The following is an 18,002-nucleotide window of genomic DNA, read 5'->3' as shown; positions in this document are numbered from 1 at the left end:
CCTGAACTTACCATTCATTCATTCATTCATTCATTCATTCATGTATTAGTCATCCATTCATTTCAATATTGAGAACCAAGTATATAGCAAGTACTAGAGATACATTGATTTAAAAGGATAGACATGGCCTCTGCTTTCTTGAAACTGTCTGCCCAGGTAATGAGATCATTATAACAGAGTGCAGGGAGTGCTGTGATTGCAGAAGCCGAGGATGCTGTGGGAGCAGCAGAAGGGAAGGGTTCCTGGAGGAAGCGATGTCTGAGCTGAGATCAGAGGACTGAGCGGGAGGGGAGGGAGATGGTTGGGCAAGGTCAGAGGGGAGATTAAGTGGCCCTTGAAGTTGTCCAGGAGAAATGAATGGTGGCCTGAATTAAGGTAGATGCAGAGAGGGAAGCAAATGGGTATAAGATAGACTTGGGAGATAGAATTAATTGAGCTGGATTCTATTTAGATGGGTGTAAATGATTGGGTTGTTGAAGGGCCCCACACTTAGATAAGAGAGGAATAGATGAGGGGGAAGATGATGAGCTCAGTTATAAATGTAATGAAATTTACATGCCTGAGGATTTCAGTAAGCCTGGGGGTATATGCCTGGGAATTCAGGAGAGACATCTGGGCTGGAGAAAACAATTTGGAAGTCATCAGCTGGTATTTGGAGGCACAGGAGTAAGAGAGATCTCTCGGCATATAACAGGAGAAGAGAAGCTGGCCTGGGATGGCCCCCCGAGGGTATCAGTTTAACAGGGGCAGGTGGCAGGGGAGCAGCTCTCAAAGGAGGGGGCACGGAGTGATCAGAAAGGTAAAGACAACCCAGGGAGGTGGTTGTCAGGGAGCCAAGAAGAAAGAGCAGCGAATGATGCACAGTGTCAGATGTTGCCAAGAGCTCATGGCAGGCAAAGACTGGATATGGCTCATTGGCTTCTGCAAACAAGAAGCTAGTTGGTGACGTGGTCAGAGCAGTTGTTGTGGGGTGTTAGGGATATGTCGTGGTTTATGGCATATAAAGGTGAGGTGAAGAAATGGAGTATAATTTTAGGCAATGTTTGGAATTATTTTTTTACAAAACAAATCCTGCCCCCTTCCCTTTCCCCTCTGACTCCATAGCGGGGAGATATAATGGACACCATAAAGCCCTTGCTTACTACTTGACAGTTTCCAGCCTCTAGTTGGCAATTTGATTCCTGCCTTTGAAAGCTGTTGTACATTTTGCTCTGGCGTAGGCTAAGGTTCTTGTTAACCTGGGACGCACGGTTACTTTGACTCTTGGTCCACATTGGAGTTTCCCTTTTATTATAATAAACACGTATTTTAAAGAAGTTGATTACATGATAAGAGCTAAAAATAGCTTAGCTGCCAGGGACCAGGAAGAATCCCATATATTCCTTAGTTGATGGTCCACGGTTGTACCATGCACAGGGCCTCCTGGAGTTGTGACATTCATGTGTGTCCCATCTGGCTCCACGACACCTCTGTTTTATAAAAGCTGACTGTTTTTTTGTGTTTTATTCTTAACTTAAGCTAACTTAAAATTAATTCTGTTTTGAGACTTTTGAGCATTTCATAACACACTCTGAGATAATTGGTCACACCCTGGGGTATTGCATAAGAAAAGTTGGCTCTGGTTCTGCACTTTCCATTGTCCCCAAAGATCTCACTCATAGTCGCACCTTAAGTAGTGAGTAGTAGCATTGGTGATGGGAAAGCGTATATACCTATGGAGGGCACTTTCTTTGGAGTGATAAAGTTTTTACTTATGTCCATCAGGAAAGAAATTGTTAAGTCAGGTTTTTTGTGTAGGAGGCAACTTAGGTTGTTGGGGAAAGAGGCGACTTGGGAGTGTGTTTCCTCTCATTAAATAACCTTATTTAACCTCTCCATTTTACCCACTGGGAAAACACAGATGATATTTATATATTTATATTTATTGCCTCTTTAGTGATGTGGAACAACCAAGTACAGTGTGTATGCGTGTGTGTGTGTGTGAGTGTGTGTGTGTAGAGTTATTTTTTTTATAAGAAAGATGACATTGTAGTATAATTGGGTTATGCTCCATGCTGATTGGGCTTTATTTCTTGATTAATTCTATAATTTCAAATGCATATGCCTAAGAATTTTAGAATAAAAGATTTTTAAAAAATGTTAGAGTAATAAATGCCACCTCTTTAAAGCACAATCATAAACTCAAATCTCATTTGGGAAAGAAGATGGGCTAATTGTATTTTTACATCTAGGACAGGTCTTCAACTATATAGGAGCTCAATATGCATTTGGTAGGGAATTCTCCTTTTATATTTGTACTCCTGGGAAATGGAGTGGAAATTATTTTACACTTACAGAAATCTAAGAAGTGGAGACTATCCCCCCCCCCCCCACACACACACACACCTTATGGAATATCATGCAGCTTTAAAAGTATAAATTATAAATTAGCTCAGTATGAATAAATATGAAGAGATGTCTGTGATAATTGTTCAGTGAAAAATCAGGTTACAGAGCACTTTTACACCATGATCATATTAAACAAAAGGATAAACCAGTATATATGGGTATGTTTTTATAAATATGGACAAAAGTATTAAAAAATGTTTTTTCCCTAAGGAGAATGGTGGGTGGTGCGTTTAGAAGGTTAGGGATGTGGCACCATGTCCTTTCTTTCACTGCACCTCTCTCTATTGTTCAATTTGTTAAAATAGCATTTATTAATTTTCTAATAAAAAGAAATTAGATAAAAAACCTCTGACTTTTGAAACTTTTTAATTATTTATTTATTTATTTTAGACAGAGAGGAAAGGAGAGAGAGATAGAGAGAAACATCAGTTTGTTGTTCCATTTATTTATGCATTTATTGGTTGATTCTTGTAAGAACCCTGACCGGGGATTGAACTCACAACCTTGGTGTATTGGGAAGATGCTCTAACCAACAGGTCTACCTGGTCAGGGCTTTCTATGTCTTTTTAAATGGACTCCATTTAGGTATAGTTTTACTAGATGCCAGGAAGAAGGACCTGAAGCTGTGTTAATATGTTTCATTCAGTCCTGGGGATATAGGATTAACTTGTGTGACTTTTTCCTGTTCTATATGAATCAACTGGTGTCTCATTTACTTTTTTTAAAAAAATTTATTTATTGTCTAAAGTTTTACATATGTCATTTACTTTTAAACCTTTTGTGAGAAGTTAGGGATGCAGTGTGCTAAACCTTTTTCATAGTTCTTCTGAGTTCACAAAGCAGGCGAATACAGACATCACAGGTCACTTTGGGCATGAAGTCCTGAATCCACTCATTGATGAGGTAGAAGTAGATCTGTCTGTAGAGATGAGAGACTCCGGCCAGAGTCTCCCTATCACTTCCCTCGATGGACTGTTTTCCTCACCCACAAAATGAGGGCTTGGACCAGATCATTGCAAATAGTCTATGATCCTCCTATCTATTTTATGCCTGATTAAAAAATCTTTACTCTAAAATATACTCACCAAATTGCCTTTTCCTCCCAGTTAGCAGTGTGACGCTTTGAAGCTGTGATCTCAGGCCTGGCTGCTCATTAGAATCACTCGGGGACCTTTGAAAAAACCATGCCTGGCCTCCCCTCAACTCGTCCCCCCTGTCCCCGCCCGCCCCCCCCCCCCCCAAATCAGAGTGGAGCCTTAGCTTCAGTCCTTTGTATTTTAAATTTTTGTAGCTCCCTGGTTGATTTCAGTGTTCATGGTCTTAGGGGTCTCACATGGTAGCTAACAGTGGGGAATGCTGCATTGAGGGGTCTGTGTGGCAGCTGGGTAGCTGACCTGACAGTTTGTAGCTAACCTAATACAGTGCCTCCTCACTTAATCTCATTGATAGGTTCTGCTATTTAAAGCAAAATTGCATGTAATAAAACCATTTTTACGTAGGCTAATGTGCATAAATAAGAGTTCAGTTCCTGTGTTGTCATGAAATGACTTGGATAAAATGATGCTCTTCGAGGCCCTGCTGTACTTGTGGAGCTCTGTGGTTTACAAAGTACTTTCATAGGCCATTGAGTGCCCATTACAGTCTGTGGGGGACATGATTATATTATCCACATAACCTTGTCAGCGGTGGGAGACTCTTAGCTGAGGTTACTGTTCACCATGGAACCAGACTGAGAGAAGGGGGCCACAGGCCTGGCTGGGCAGACTTGGGTCACATGAAAAATTTTATACACACACTCGCACACACAGACATACACGCACACATGCCTGTTGCTGGTGGTGGTCTCCATCTGTGTGAAGAAGTTGACATACCCAGGCCCTGGTCAGGTTGTAGTCACCCCAAACATTGCACTTCCTCACCCAGTGGTGTTTCCCACAGCAGTGTGGCCTTCCCTCCCTCACTCAGACAGATCTTATTTCCAGATGGGCCTCTCTGACCCCCTGCACCCCATTTTACTTCCACTCCACATCCAAGGCTGGTGGGGAATTGCCGGAAAGTGTGCTGAATGGACCAGAATCAAGACACTTTAGTTCTAGTCCCAACTCTGGCACTTGGTAACCCAGGCTGAGTTACTGACAATCTCTGGGCTCCACGTTCCTTGTCTAGAAAATGAGATGTTGGAATTCCCCGAGGAGGTTGAATTGAATGAATCATCATGTATTGGCTAAGCAGATAGACTCTGGAACCCCAGACTCCCTGAGTTTACATTCCAGTGTTTCCACTTACTAGGTGTGTGATTTGGGGGAAAATTTCCTAACCTTTATGTGACTTACTTTACTCATTTGTAAAATGAATGCCTCAAAGAGGCTCAAATAGTTGTGAATATTAAAGGAGTTATTTATATAGGCAAAAGGTCTTAGAGCAGTGCCTGGGATGTAGGTGAACACTCTAAATGCTAGCTGCTGCTGTTATTATTAAATATTTTGACTGGCTAATAATAGAATTAACTAATGGGGAAATTGTATCTCCATAGGAGGTCTTGACAGCATGATTATGGACAGGGTTTTTCAGGACTCCTTAAATAGTCCTGAATTCTCAGTCTTCCCTGCCTACTGGGACAAGGATTATAAGGATCTGACTTATGGGGTGGGAGGCAATCTGGAGGCAGATCCTCAAAAGATATCATACTTCAAATACTACATGTTTCAATAAATTTTTTTTTGTCATGGCTAGAGACACGGCATAAACATTTACCCCGTTATATCCATTGGGGTCACTTATTAAAGGTTTTAACTCTAAATCATGACTAATACATGACACGATATTTACAGAATAAGGTAAGCTGCACGTCTTCCTGTACAATTTAAGCTCTAACCGAGTATATAGGATTCCTTGCTAAGAATTGAGAGGCATTATTTCACTCCAGAGGGACCGGATGACTTACTCTGAACTGATGGAAGGAGGCTCGTATGTGAATTGTCAGACCCTAGAGAGAAAGTTTGTGCAAGCCTCAGAGAAGAGCTGCTGGAAAGGACTGTGAGCCTGGCAGTTTAGTTCAATCTCTCCATCCCCCCCGCCCCCTCCCCGTACAAGGCTGAGATCTTGAGAGGCAGTCACAGACCAGGACTAAGCATCTCAGTGTAACTCATGGTGCTGTCCTAGAGCTGAGTGTTTCAGGGCCATTCAGTTGGTCTCTGAGTTTCCTCAATAGGACAGGGAGGGTGTTGGGAAGACTAAATGAGATAATAGATGTGAAACATTTAGAAAAATAACCAACATTTGTTGAGCTTCATAAACATACATGGTCAATAAATGCTGACTGTTATACTTAAAACTTGTGTGTTTGAAACAGAAGCTAAGGGATAATGAACTTCCTCAGCATGGGTAAGCCCATGGTAGGCTAAGGAGCTTTGGACATAGGATGGAGCAGGGAGGCGGGGCAGAGGCTGGGAAGACCCTCTCAGGCGCCGTTGGTAGTGGGCAAGTAGGAGGCTCCACCTTATGCTAGGACTCCGCTTCCCTCACAGCCTTTGGTTGGGGCTTGCTCACTTTCCATCTGTAGGAGCAAGGAAATGAAGAGTGTTTTAATCCACGCAGTTGAGTAGCAGATTTTTATTGGGCAATGTTAGGGGCTGACTTGTATTTCCCCCAAATTCATATGTTGAAGTCCTCACCCTCAGTACCTCAGAATGTAGGGGTAACGAAGTTAAAATGAGGTCATTAGGGTGGGCCCCAATCCACTGTGACTGGGTGTCCTTATAAAAAGAGGAAATGTAGACACAGACATGCTCAGAGGGAAGGCCATCTGAAGACACAGGGAGAAAACCGTCTACAAGCTGAGGAGAGAGGCCTCAAAAGAAACCCACTCTGCTGGCACTTTGAATCCAGACCTGTAGCCTCCAGAACTGTGAGACACAAGCTTCTGTTGTTTAAGTCCTCTCCCCGCACCTCCCCCCCCCCCCGCCCCCCGCCCCCCGCCCCACAGTCTGTGGCACTTTGTTATGGCAACCTGAGCAAATGAATATAGGCAGCTATTAAATTCTCCCTGAGTGATAGTACGTCTGGGGAGAACGTTGGGAGCTGGGGGGAAGCGTTACAATATATTGAGTGAGAAATCACTCCAGGTTTGAAACCCCAGCTGACTAGCTTTATGAATTCAGCCAGTGTACTTACCTGTATTAAAATTTTTTATTAAATTTATTGGGGTGACATTGGTTAATAAAATTATATATGATTTCAAATGTACAATTTTATGATGCATCATCTTTATATTGCATTGTGTGTTTAACACCCAAAGTCAAGTCTCTGTCGCTATATATTTGACCCCCTTTACTGCCTCCTCCACCCCCTTTCCCTCTGGTAACCACCATACTGTTGTCTATGCGTTTTTGTTTGTTCATTTTTTGCTTTCTGTACTTAACTGTTTTGTCTTCATTTTCCTCAAATATAAAGAGCTACTTCATAAAGTCGTTGTAAAGCTTAAATTGAATCACTTGTGTAACTTTTTTCACTGTGCCTGACACATGGTAAGCACTCAGTAAATAACTGAAATATCAGTTAGAAGTTTGGTTATAAATTACACACATTGATTATCAATCTTAAATAATACTTGTCTACCAGCTTGGAAAAAATGGGCTCATTCCAGATTTAAAGCATTTCTTGCTGACATTCCACGGGGTTTGGAATGAAAGTACATAACAAGGATCTCTTTGAAAGTGAAAAGGAACTAAAGAGTATGGCACAAACAAAAGCTACTTTTGTTCCATGGCACAGAAAGGAATAGCGTTTTTTTGTACTCTTCCCTGGCCACATCTATTTGTGGGGGGCAATGCAAACGAGTACCGTTGGTGGAGGAGGCCTGGCTGGCCTTTAAATCAGGAATTGTTTAATCAGATGGGTTTTGTCTTGGTGCATATAAGGCAGCGCTGCTGAGGACAGCATTCCGGGCCTGGACAGTTGCCTGAGCCTCAGTGGTGAGCCACTGGTAAATCACTGCAGTAGAGGAAATCATTTTGGACTGTTAATATTTGCTGTTTGTTAAAAATAGACTGCTTGTATTTCTTCATTAGGAGGAAGGCAATGTTTTTCACTCTTGGCAAAGTTCATTTTTTGTTGTTGGAAGAATATGAAGGCCATAGAACAGAAATCCCCAAATAATGCCTTTCTGTAGCACACTAGGGCAGAAAGATTTAAGACTTACATTTAAAATTTGCAGCATAGTTTGATTGCGCTTTGGTGATACAAGAAGTCAAACTCTTGGGCATGTGGGTTTTTCTGGTCTGTTCTGTGTTTTGGAGTAGAATAGGCCTTTATTTATTTTTAAAATTTTATTTTTTAATTACTGTTGAATTCAATATTTTATATTAGTTTCAAGTGTACAGCACAGTGGTTAGACAATTATATAATTTACGGAGTGATCCTTCCATTATTTCAAGTACCCACCTGGCACCACTCATAGTTCTTACAGTATTAGATTGACTATTTTCCTATGCTGTACTTTACATCCCCATGACTATTTGATAACTACCAATTTGTACTTCTTAATCCTTGGGCATGTGTTCTGTTTCCTTGCAGTTACTTCGAAATCTTGCAAGAGCTGTGGAAATTGAGCTCTTGCTGAATCTGAGTTATGTCAGTCTTGCTGGTGTTTACAGTCTGATCAGAACAGCTGTGCTCTGCTGTTTCCTTATGCTGCAGGGCCCACACAATACTTGAATTGTGGAGCACATGCTGGATCCCAAATGAGAGTTTGGCGCTCTTTGATCCTTTGGAGGGAGTGGCTCAGTAGAAAAATAGCCTTTGCACAAGTTCCTTTTAAATGTGAAGGGTTTATTTAAGAGCATCATGGTATATGTTTTCATTGTTACTCTTGACATTTTGGTGCTTATAAAAAACACTAGAGGCCCGATGCACAAAATTCGTGCAAGAGTAGGCCTTCCTTCCCCCAGCTGCCGACACCGGCTTTCCTCTGGCACCTGGGACCCAGGCTTCCCTCTGGCCACTGGCAGGCACCCGGGACCGGGCTTTCCTCACAGCCCCTGCTTCGTTTGGAAGGTCGTCTGGTATAATTAGCATATTATGCTTTTAAACTCCACTCAGGAGCTGGAAAACCCTGAAATTGACTCTTTGTCCCAAGCTGCATTGCCCCTCCCTGTTGAAGAAAGGACACCTGGGAAACTCGGGCAGCTGTCTGAAGGTTGGGTGGGAAGAAGAGTCAGTGTGAGGCCAGCAGGGAAGAGACGGGAAGCCAGCTGCCAACAGCTCAACCCCAGTTACCACATATTGAGATTATTCTGTGCACAGCTTGTGTGTCCATTTAGTAGATATGGAATAATATTAATAGCAAGTGCCTATCAATGCTAGGCACTGTTTCAGGTGATCTTACATATTAACTTCTTTTGTTCTCATAACAACCCTATGAGGTAGTACTACTATTATTACCTCCATTGCATGGACCAGGAGCCAAGATGCAGTGAGCTTTTGTAATTCTTCAACCAGTAAGTGGTGGAGCAGGGTCTTGCCGCTGGCATCTGGCTCTGTTGACGATGCAGGTAACTACTGGGTCTGTTGCTGGTCATGGGATGGGAGGGCACAGTGCTTTATTTGATTAATGAAGGTAGATTTTTTCTCTGGTGTTTGTTATAATTTGATTCTTTTCTTATGGAAGTTTGTTATTTTCATAAGAGGTGGCTCTTTTTTTTATTTAGGAAGACATGGTCCCTTTATTGTTTTGGTTTTTCTCTGTACTCATATATGTTATCTCCCTCATGTAGGTGTTTCTCTGATGTGGATAAAGAGATCTTCAACTGCTTGCAGTTACCACAGGTTAATATCTGTATCATTTCAGGCCAGTGATTTTGCTTTCTTAAAAATCTGTTTATTGCCCTGGCCAGTGTGATTCAGTTGGTTGAGTGTTGTCCCTTGTACCTAAAGGTCACTGGTTAGATTCCCCAGTCAGGGCATGTGCAAGAGGCAGCCGATTGATGTCTCTATCCCCTCCCCCTCTCCCTTCCTCTCTCTCTCTAAAATCAATAAAAACATATTAAAACAAACAAATACCCCCACAACCCATCTGTTTGTTATGGGAAAATTAAAACATAATGGAGAGGTAAGTGGAGTGATACGTTCCCAGCACTTACCTTCAACAGTTTCAACAGGCCAACCTCATTTCATCCATGCCAGGATTTCTTTTCTTTTCTTTTTTTTCCCCTTTCATGCCAGGATTTCTTAACCTCAGTGCTACTGACACTTTGGGGTGAAACATTCTTTGTTGTGTGAGGGGCTGTCCTGTGCCTTTTAGAATATTTTTGCATTATCCTTGGCCTCGACTCATTAGATGCCAGGAGCACCCCCTCCCCCTTTCTGGTTATGACAACCAAAAATGTCCCCTGGAGTGTACATCATCCCCAGTTGAGAACCACTGATTTATACTCACTTTACTCTCTCCATCCCTTCAAGATTATTTGGAAGCAAATCTCATACATCAAATCAAACCCATTTCAGGCTGCATTTCTAAAGGATAATGCCTCCAATTTTGTTGGCCCTTAGAGAGGAAAGGGGCAAAGATCTAATTCTGTTTCTATATGAATTGTTGTCATGGCAGCCAGTCACTCTTGGCCACAGAGATGGTCATAGTTTCTATCAGCTGCTAGTGTTGATATGAACTAGCAAACACAAAGAAATTGGTTTCATGCTTCATCCTGTACTTTCAAAAAAGTTTGGTAAAATATACATTATATAAAAATTCCCATTTTAACCTTTTTGAAGCATACAGTTCAGGAGCATTCAGTACACTCACATTGTCATGCAGCCATCACCACCATCTATCTCTAGAACTCTTTTCATCTTGCAAAATTGAAAATCCATACCCATCTATACTAATTAGACCAGATAGACCAGATGTCTTCCAGATGTCCTTCCAGACAAAGTCACAGTGGTGGGGGCTGAGGCAGAGATAGTTAGGGGCGATCATGCAGGCAGGCAGAGCGGTTAGAGGCAATCAGGCTGGCAGGGGAGTAGTTAGGGGCATCAGGCAGGCAGGTAGAGGTGGTTAGGGGTGATCAGGCAGGCAGGCAGAGTGGTTAGGGGTGATCAGGCAGGCAGGCAGAGTGGTTAGGGGCGATCAGGCAGGCAGGCAGGTGAGTGGTTAGGGGCAATCAGACAGGCAGGCAGGTGAGTGGTTAGGAGCCAGCAGTCCCGGATTGTGAGAGGGATGTCCTGCGGGATAGGGCCTAAACTGGCAGTCAGACATCCCCAGAGAGGTCCCGGATTGGAAAGGGTGCAGGGCCCTACACTGAGACCCCCCTACCTCCCATGCATGAATATTGTGCACCAGGCCTCTAGTTAAATAATAATCACAGTTTTTCTACCCTCCAGTCTCTGGTAACCACCATTCTACTTTCCGTCTATGAATTGGACTATTTTAGGCACCTCATATAAGTGGAATTCTACACTGTTTGTCCTTTTGTGACTGGCTTATTTCATTTAGCATAGTATCTTTAAGGTTTATCCATGTTGTAGCATGTGTCAGGATTTCACCCATTTTAAGGCTGAATAATATTTCATTGTGTGTATATACCACATTTTGTTTATCCATTCATCTTTTGATGGCTATTTGGTTTGCTTCCACATTTTGGCTGTTTTGAACAATGCTGCTATGAACATGGGTGGACAAATGTTTCTTTAAGATCCTGCTTTCGATCTTTTTGGGTATAGACCCAGAAGTGGAATTGCTAGATCATATGTAATTATATTTTTTACTGTTTTCCACAGTGGCTGTACCATTTTACATTCCCACTAGCAGTGTATAAGGGTTCTCATTTCTCCATATTTTGTTTTGAAATAATGGCCATCCTACTGGGTGTAAAGTGATGTCTAATTGTGGTTTGGCCTGTACCTTTTAAGGTGTACATCTGCTAACTGAAAAGCAATTCTTCTAGAACCCTCCAGCTAGAACTAAGTGGTGCTGTGTTTGCCTTGGAACATTCAGCTAGCCATTCGTGACTCACTCCAGGCAGAGGGTGGGGGAGTGAGTTGTGTCCGTGTGTAGGGGAAAGCTTTTAATCCATAATGAAGTCTTGGGTTTATTTACCAAGAACAGTTAAGGGAAAGGATTGGGGTTAGATATAGAATCAGAAACCACTGAAGCCAGAGGAGACATTAGAGACCAGTTCTCCCAAAGACAGTTTGGAAAAAAAAAAAAAAAAGAATTGAAACCTATAACATGTAACTTGCCTCTTCTTGAGTTGAAGGTAATGATAGTGTCTTGCTCACTGTCCCCAGTATCTGGCATATGGAGTCAACCAGTAAATATTTGTAGAATTAACCAACTAATCACCTAAGGCTGCCCAGCTGACATCTCAGTGTCAGAACCAGGGCATTCAGCTGGCTGCACATTATATTATGGTGACTGAAAAATGGCAGATTGCTTCAGGGACCCAGGGGTTCTTCCTTTCCTTGCAGTCCGTAGGGTTACAGGATCAAGGGTAGTTTACCATGGTAATGCTCTCTCTTCCTTGGAGGTAGGTTTAAAGGGCTCTTACAGATGACAGACCCAGTGCAGGAGATTGCCAGGAGGCTGAGGCAGTCTGGGCTGGCTGAGGGATGACCTTCAGGCTTTGATTACTCCTAAATTTGTTCCATCTCATCCCAGCCCCAACGCTTTCACAGTCCAATCCCCCTGTCCTTTGTGTTTTTCTCCATCCTGGGGAAGCCCAGTTCCTCATGGGTGGCTCTGTCTTCCAAACTAGGAGGTCTGCATCTTGCCTGCTTATTAGAATTACCGTAATGCTTTGAAAAGTCCTGATGCCAGGCTTATTGAATCAGAAGCATTGGGGATAGGAACCAGGCAGCAGTATTTTTAGTGTCTTTATTCTCCCACCCACTCAATTTTTATCTATTTCAACAGGTTTTCTTATTGTCCCTCTGAGTCCTATTTCTCCTTAACCATGAAACATCTTGTCTTTTACTTATGATCTAAAGGACATATCCACATATATAAAAAGTCAGGGGCCGTCACAACTGAAACAACTGAATGGACGACCAAATGGGCTGCGTGGGGCAACCAGGCTGGCAGGGGGGTTAGTGAGGGATGACCAAACGACTGAACAGCAGGTTGTGTGGGCTGACCAGGCTGGCAGGGGGGCAGTTAGGGGTGACCAGGCTGGTGGGGGGGGCAGTTAGGGGCGATCAGGCCTGCAGGGGGGGGCAGTTAGGGGAGATCAGGCAGGCAGGAGGGGCAGTTAGGGGCTACCAGACCAGCAGGGGGGACAGTTAGGGGTGATCAGGCCGGCAGGCAGAGGCAGTTAGGGGTGATCAGGCTGGCAGGCAGGTGAGCAGTTAGGAGCCAGCGGTCCAGGATTGTGAGAGGGAAGTCCAACTGCTGGTTTAGGCCTGATCCCCTGAGGGTTCCCAATTGGAGAGGGTGCAGGCTGGGCTGAGGGGACCCTCCCCCTGTGCATGAATTTCGTGCACCGGACCTCTAGTAATATAAAAAGTTCACACAATACTAATGTTAATTTACAATTACTTGTAGTTATTTGTGTTCTTTCTCCAGTTAGATTATAAGCTCCTGAAGGAAGGGACATGCCTTCTTTCTCCTCTATGCCAATGGTTCTCAAAGTTGAGTATGCATCACAATTATGATTGCTGGACCTACTCAAGGGGATTAGTGAGGGACGACCAAACAAATGAACAGCAGGCTGGCAGGGGGGTTAATGAGGGAATGTCTAATTTAGATGGTCTTTGGTGGGACCTGAAAATTTGCTTTTCTAACAGACAAGTTTCCAAGTGGCTGTTCCTGCTGGTGGTTAGGGGACTATACTCTTGAGAACCACTGCTCTATGCTCAGGTTCAGGGATGCTCAGTAATTACTGGCCAACCAACAGGAAGGGAGCAACTTTTCCTGTAGTTGTCTCCTTAGTAACTACATTCTGCTGTGACTGCAGGCTGGACCCGGGTCTGAGAGAATGAAGGAATGTATGATTGATGACTTACAGGTGATCATAACTTTGACTTTCCAGTTGACAAGTCCTTTACATTTTGAAACTTGCAAAGATGGTTATCTCTCTCTCTGTCTGTATCTCTCTCTCTCTGTGTTGTTGGTTGTGCATTTAGGCTATATAAAAAGATATGACCAAAATTATGCAGGATAGGACCACACAGCTCAACTCCTCTGTGCCTTTTATGGTATTAAGTGAGGGTGAGCAGTAGGGGAAATAGGTTTTTGGACAGACTGATGAAGAATGATCTCCAAAATAGAGGGGAGACTCAGTGCAGCAAGCATGTCAAACTCAAAGGCTAACACGGGCCAAATAAACAAGGTTTAAGTGTATGTGGGCCGCAAAAAAACAAAAGCTTCCATTTTCATAGAAACGTACCTAGGTTTATTTCGATAGAGATATGCTGAATACAAAGGGCTGAAATAAATGAGTAATCGTTAACATAAAATAATAGAACATTTTAATAAAAATTAATATTTTTTCTTGAACATTAACTTACCAGACACTAACTGCACAAATTAAGCGTAACGCAAATGAACCCATTTTTCTTGTTCTCCGAAAGCGAAATATTTCCTGTTGCGCACACCAAACAAGTCAGTCCAAGACTAATGACGTGGCAATCGGCTGCTAAAATATTCGCTGCTAGTATTAGTGGAGAGAAATGATGTGCCTGTGCGTAAGGGAAATGAATGCAACACGATTATAATAATCAGTCATTAGTGAACATTGTAGTTCATTATTAACCTTTTGCACTCGGATGTTGAGTGTGACTCGACATGGTTAGCATTAGAATAAAGGAATCGAGAAAAAAGCAAGCGAGTGCAAAGGGTTAATAATTATGTATAACAGGATATTGTAAAAATTAAGTTATGAAATTTTTGTTAAAAGGTTTCTTATATACCATTATATTGCCTGGGCCGCAAAAATATTTGTTGTAGGCTGCATGCGGCCTGTGGGCCACAAGTTTGACATGCTTGCAGTACAGCCAAGTTTTAAAAGCAAAAAATTTATCTAAAAGTATTATTTTTCTATGAATTAGAAACGGGTTCAAAGTATTCTTGTTTTTATTTTAAAAATATTTTTATTGATTTCAGAGAGGAAGGGAGAGGGAGAGGGAGAGAGAAACATCAATGATGAGAGATGATGAGAGGGAATCATTGATCAGCTGCCTCCTGCTCTCCCCCTACTGGGGATTGAGCCTGCAACCCTGGCATGTGCCCCGACCGGAAATTGAACTGTGACCTCCAGGTTCATAGGTTGATGCTCAAGCACTGAGCCATGCTGGCCGGGCAGTATTCTTGTTTTTTATTGGGAGACCAAAATGACCTCAGGTGGAGGCGATGTCTGCTACCTCTGAGCCCAGCCATCGTGAATTTTCCAGCTAGAGCTTTTTGTAGCGTAAAAAACTCCTGAAGCTGAAGTTGAGGGTCTATTCAGATATTTATATCCTTGATCCATTTCAATTAGGTACCGTCTAAAAGTAAATTGATACTGAAGTTTTCATTCTGAATACTCTGAAAAGATTAAATTGTTTTTCCAGTTTTCATTAACTGATAAAGCACTTAATGCATTTTGATTTTGTGTTAAATCAGCTGATCTTTCCTACAGGTGTCAGGGAATTACTTCATATTTTCTTTTATGGAAAATATTTGAGAGCTAGATCACTGAGGTTTTTCTAAGGAAATTTGGTGCCAAAGTTGCATAATTGGACAGCATTGACATTGAAAGTTTAATGCTGGGCTGTTTCTTTTATGGATCTGTAGTGTCACACCTTGAATTTGAGCAATGCTCTTGCTTATTTGGTGTTAATTTAAAATGAGAAAAATTAGAGTCATAAAACAGGTGTTGATTATTTTGAAGAAGCATTTGATTTCTTAGGAATCAGATGAGAGAAGCCTCTTTGATTCATTTGCATCTCTAAAAGAACTTATTCTTTAGCTTAGGACTAGAGGCCCCTCGGCCTGGCCTGCACACTCTTGCAATCCGGGACCCCTCAGGGGATGTCGGAGAGCTGATTTCAGCTGGATCCCCACAGGCCAGGCCGAGGGAATCCATGCACCGGACCTCTAGTATGCATATAAGATCTTTGGTTAATCTCTTCCCGCCCTCCCCCCTTTTCCCTTCCCTCTGAGATTCATCAGTCTGTTCCATGTTTCCAGGGCTGTGGTTTCTGCTCCTCACTGAGCATCTGCCCCCTGCTGGTCATTGTGCATCATAGCTACCAGCCGGTCAGCCAGTCAGCTGGCTGCTTAGCCTTTTGGATATATAAATAGTGTTGTGGGTAGTGGAAAGAGACCCAGCAAACCGACCTCACAATCAGCTGCAGTCTTTACGTGAACTAGTCTCCTTTTATGGGTGGGAAGCAGCCTTGGCTAGTTTTAAAGAACTGGAAAAGAAACTACCGGTATGCCTCAGAGGTATTTCAGGTCAGTTCCAGACCACCGTAATAAAGCGAGTAGGGCAATAAAGCGAGCCATAATCTTTTTGCTGGATTATGGTGGAGGGTCTTGCCTTCAGTTTGTAAAACATACAACACCTGTGAAGCACAGTAAAATGAAGCGCAATAAAAAGAGGTCTGCCTTTGTTAGGTTCATCTGCCTGTATTGGGTTGCTTGCTTCTTATACCAGTGAGGAGGGCCCAGTTCTCTTCAGTCTGTGGCTCCTCCTCCAAACGAACACCCTCCCGCGGAAGAAGTACAAGTCTGAGATGCACCCAACATGGAAATCTGAAAAATGTCGAGAACATTCTCACACAGAGCAGTAAAGGTTTTGATTTTTTTTTTTCTTACAGGTGAATTTTGTGGCATGCCAGCTTGTTGCTTTGTTTGCTGCTTTCTGGTTTCGCATCTACTTAAGTCCCAGTAAAACCAGTCCCTTGGCCCGGCACACATTTGCCACCATTTTTGGCATCTACTTTGTCATCTTTTGTTTTGGCTGGTGAGTATGAGCCTCATGAATTCTAATATTTATCATTCGGGTGTTTTGTGACAATATTCTTGGCATTTCCCAGACTCTAAGGAAATATATATAAATAAATATGTGTGTGTGTGTGTGTGTGTGTGTGTGTGTGTGTGTGTGTGTATGTATATACTAGTATATATTATATATGTATTTACTTAAAATATTGGGGATGTTGCAGAAATTTACATTTACTATAAGAACCTGGAATCAATAAATTTGACTACCCATTGAAAGTCCATTTGGTGAATTTTTCTTAAAGTTACACTTTTACTGATCTCCCCTGGGTCATGTAAATGGGTTTTTGTAAGGTTTAATTTTCCAGACAAGGAACCATTCCTAAATGTTGTGGACAGTGGTGTTTTTCTTGATTACTGCCGGAGATATTGGTGTTTCCCACCCACAACAGGAGACTTGTTCGTGTAAAGGCTGCAGCTGATTGTGAGGTCGGTTTGCTGGGTCTCTTCCCACCACCCACAACAATTGTTTTAGTGCTGGTCTTAGGGAATGGGAGTCATTCTATTTTAAAATATGTTTTTATTGATTTTAGAGAGAGAGGAAAGGAGAGGGAGAGAGAAGGAAACATTGATGTGAGAGAGAAACATGATGGGATGCCTCCTGCACACCCCCAATCCCAAAACCTGGGCATGTGCCCTGACTGGGAATTGAACTGGCAACCTCTTTGCTCAACCAACTGAGCCACACTTGCCAGGGCTGGCAGTCATTCTTAAACAAAGAAAGCATGTAGATCAGACGTTCTAGGTAAATACTTGGGAGTGGCACTTCTTGTGGAAGAAGCTTAGGAAGCAACATTTCTAGAAGTACAACTGAAGGAAATTTGTGAATTTGTTCAGGGATCTAGAATGCTGCTCTTCCTCTTTCAACAAAAATTTGAGAAAGATTGATGAGTATTTTGAATCAACCAACAAGACAGGTAAAAGCTAGCTCAGTTTTGGTTCTGGTACTTAACATTTTTTTGGGGGAAAGTCTGAAGAAAGAACTCTCTTTCAGACTTGCACTTGTGAAAAAAGTATAAGCCCTGGCCGGTGTGGCTCAGTTGGTTGGGTGTCATCCCATACACTCAAGGGTTGGTTGTTCGATTCCCGGTCAGGGCACCTACCCAGGTTGTGGGCTCGATCCCCAGTAGGAGGCAGCTGATCAATGTTTCACTCTCACGTCAGTGTTTCTCTCTCTCCTTCTCCCTTCCTCTCTCTAAAAAAAAAAAAAAAAAAAAAAAGTACAAGCATCACATTCGTGATTCCTAACATCACTAGTGCTACAACCGGCAGATTGTGTCAAGACATCCTAATCTCATTTCAAGATAAAGTTCTTAATTTCACAGAACAAAAATACTTGATTTATTTTTCTTACATAAACATGAGTTAACTGATCAGTTGCTTTGTGGTGGGGTGGAGGTGGAGTAGCAGTATTGGTAGCCAATAGATATGTTAATATGAAATATATTCAGTGTTTGTGCTCCCCCTTCCCCCACAATGTCTTAAAGGTACTCTGCACATCTGTTTGTGCTGGTGTTAATGTGCTATGGAATCTTGGTCACTGCAAGTGTATCCAATATTCACAGGTAAGACTCTGGGAATGAACAGTGCAAGGTGGGGTTGCTCATGATCTTTGAAATGTATTTATTTCCATGGGAAG

At 42.5% G+C, this 18,002-nt stretch overlaps 1 protein-coding gene across 1 annotated transcript in view; it reads left to right on the top strand.

Annotated features, from left to right (window-relative positions):
- The window catches only part of MBOAT1 (membrane bound glycerophospholipid O-acyltransferase 1), a 107,272-nt gene that overhangs the window by 38,838 nt on the left and 50,432 nt on the right, over positions 1–18,002 (top strand). Inside the window, exons 2-3 of the mRNA XM_079778072.1 lie at positions 16,180–16,325; positions 17,851–17,928. Coding sequence (XP_079634198.1) covers positions 16,180–16,325; positions 17,851–17,928 — 224 coding nt within the window. The remainder of the gene's footprint in view (positions 1–16,179; positions 16,326–17,850; positions 17,929–18,002) is intronic.

Source organism: Cnephaeus nilssonii (genome assembly GCF_951640355.1).
Source record: "Cnephaeus nilssonii genome assembly, chromosome: 7".
In the NCBI taxonomy this organism is placed as follows: domain Eukaryota; kingdom Metazoa; phylum Chordata; class Mammalia; order Chiroptera; family Vespertilionidae; genus Cnephaeus; species Cnephaeus nilssonii.
The sequence above is the reverse complement of the archived record's forward strand: the minus strand, read 5'-3'. Positions and strand labels throughout refer to the sequence as shown.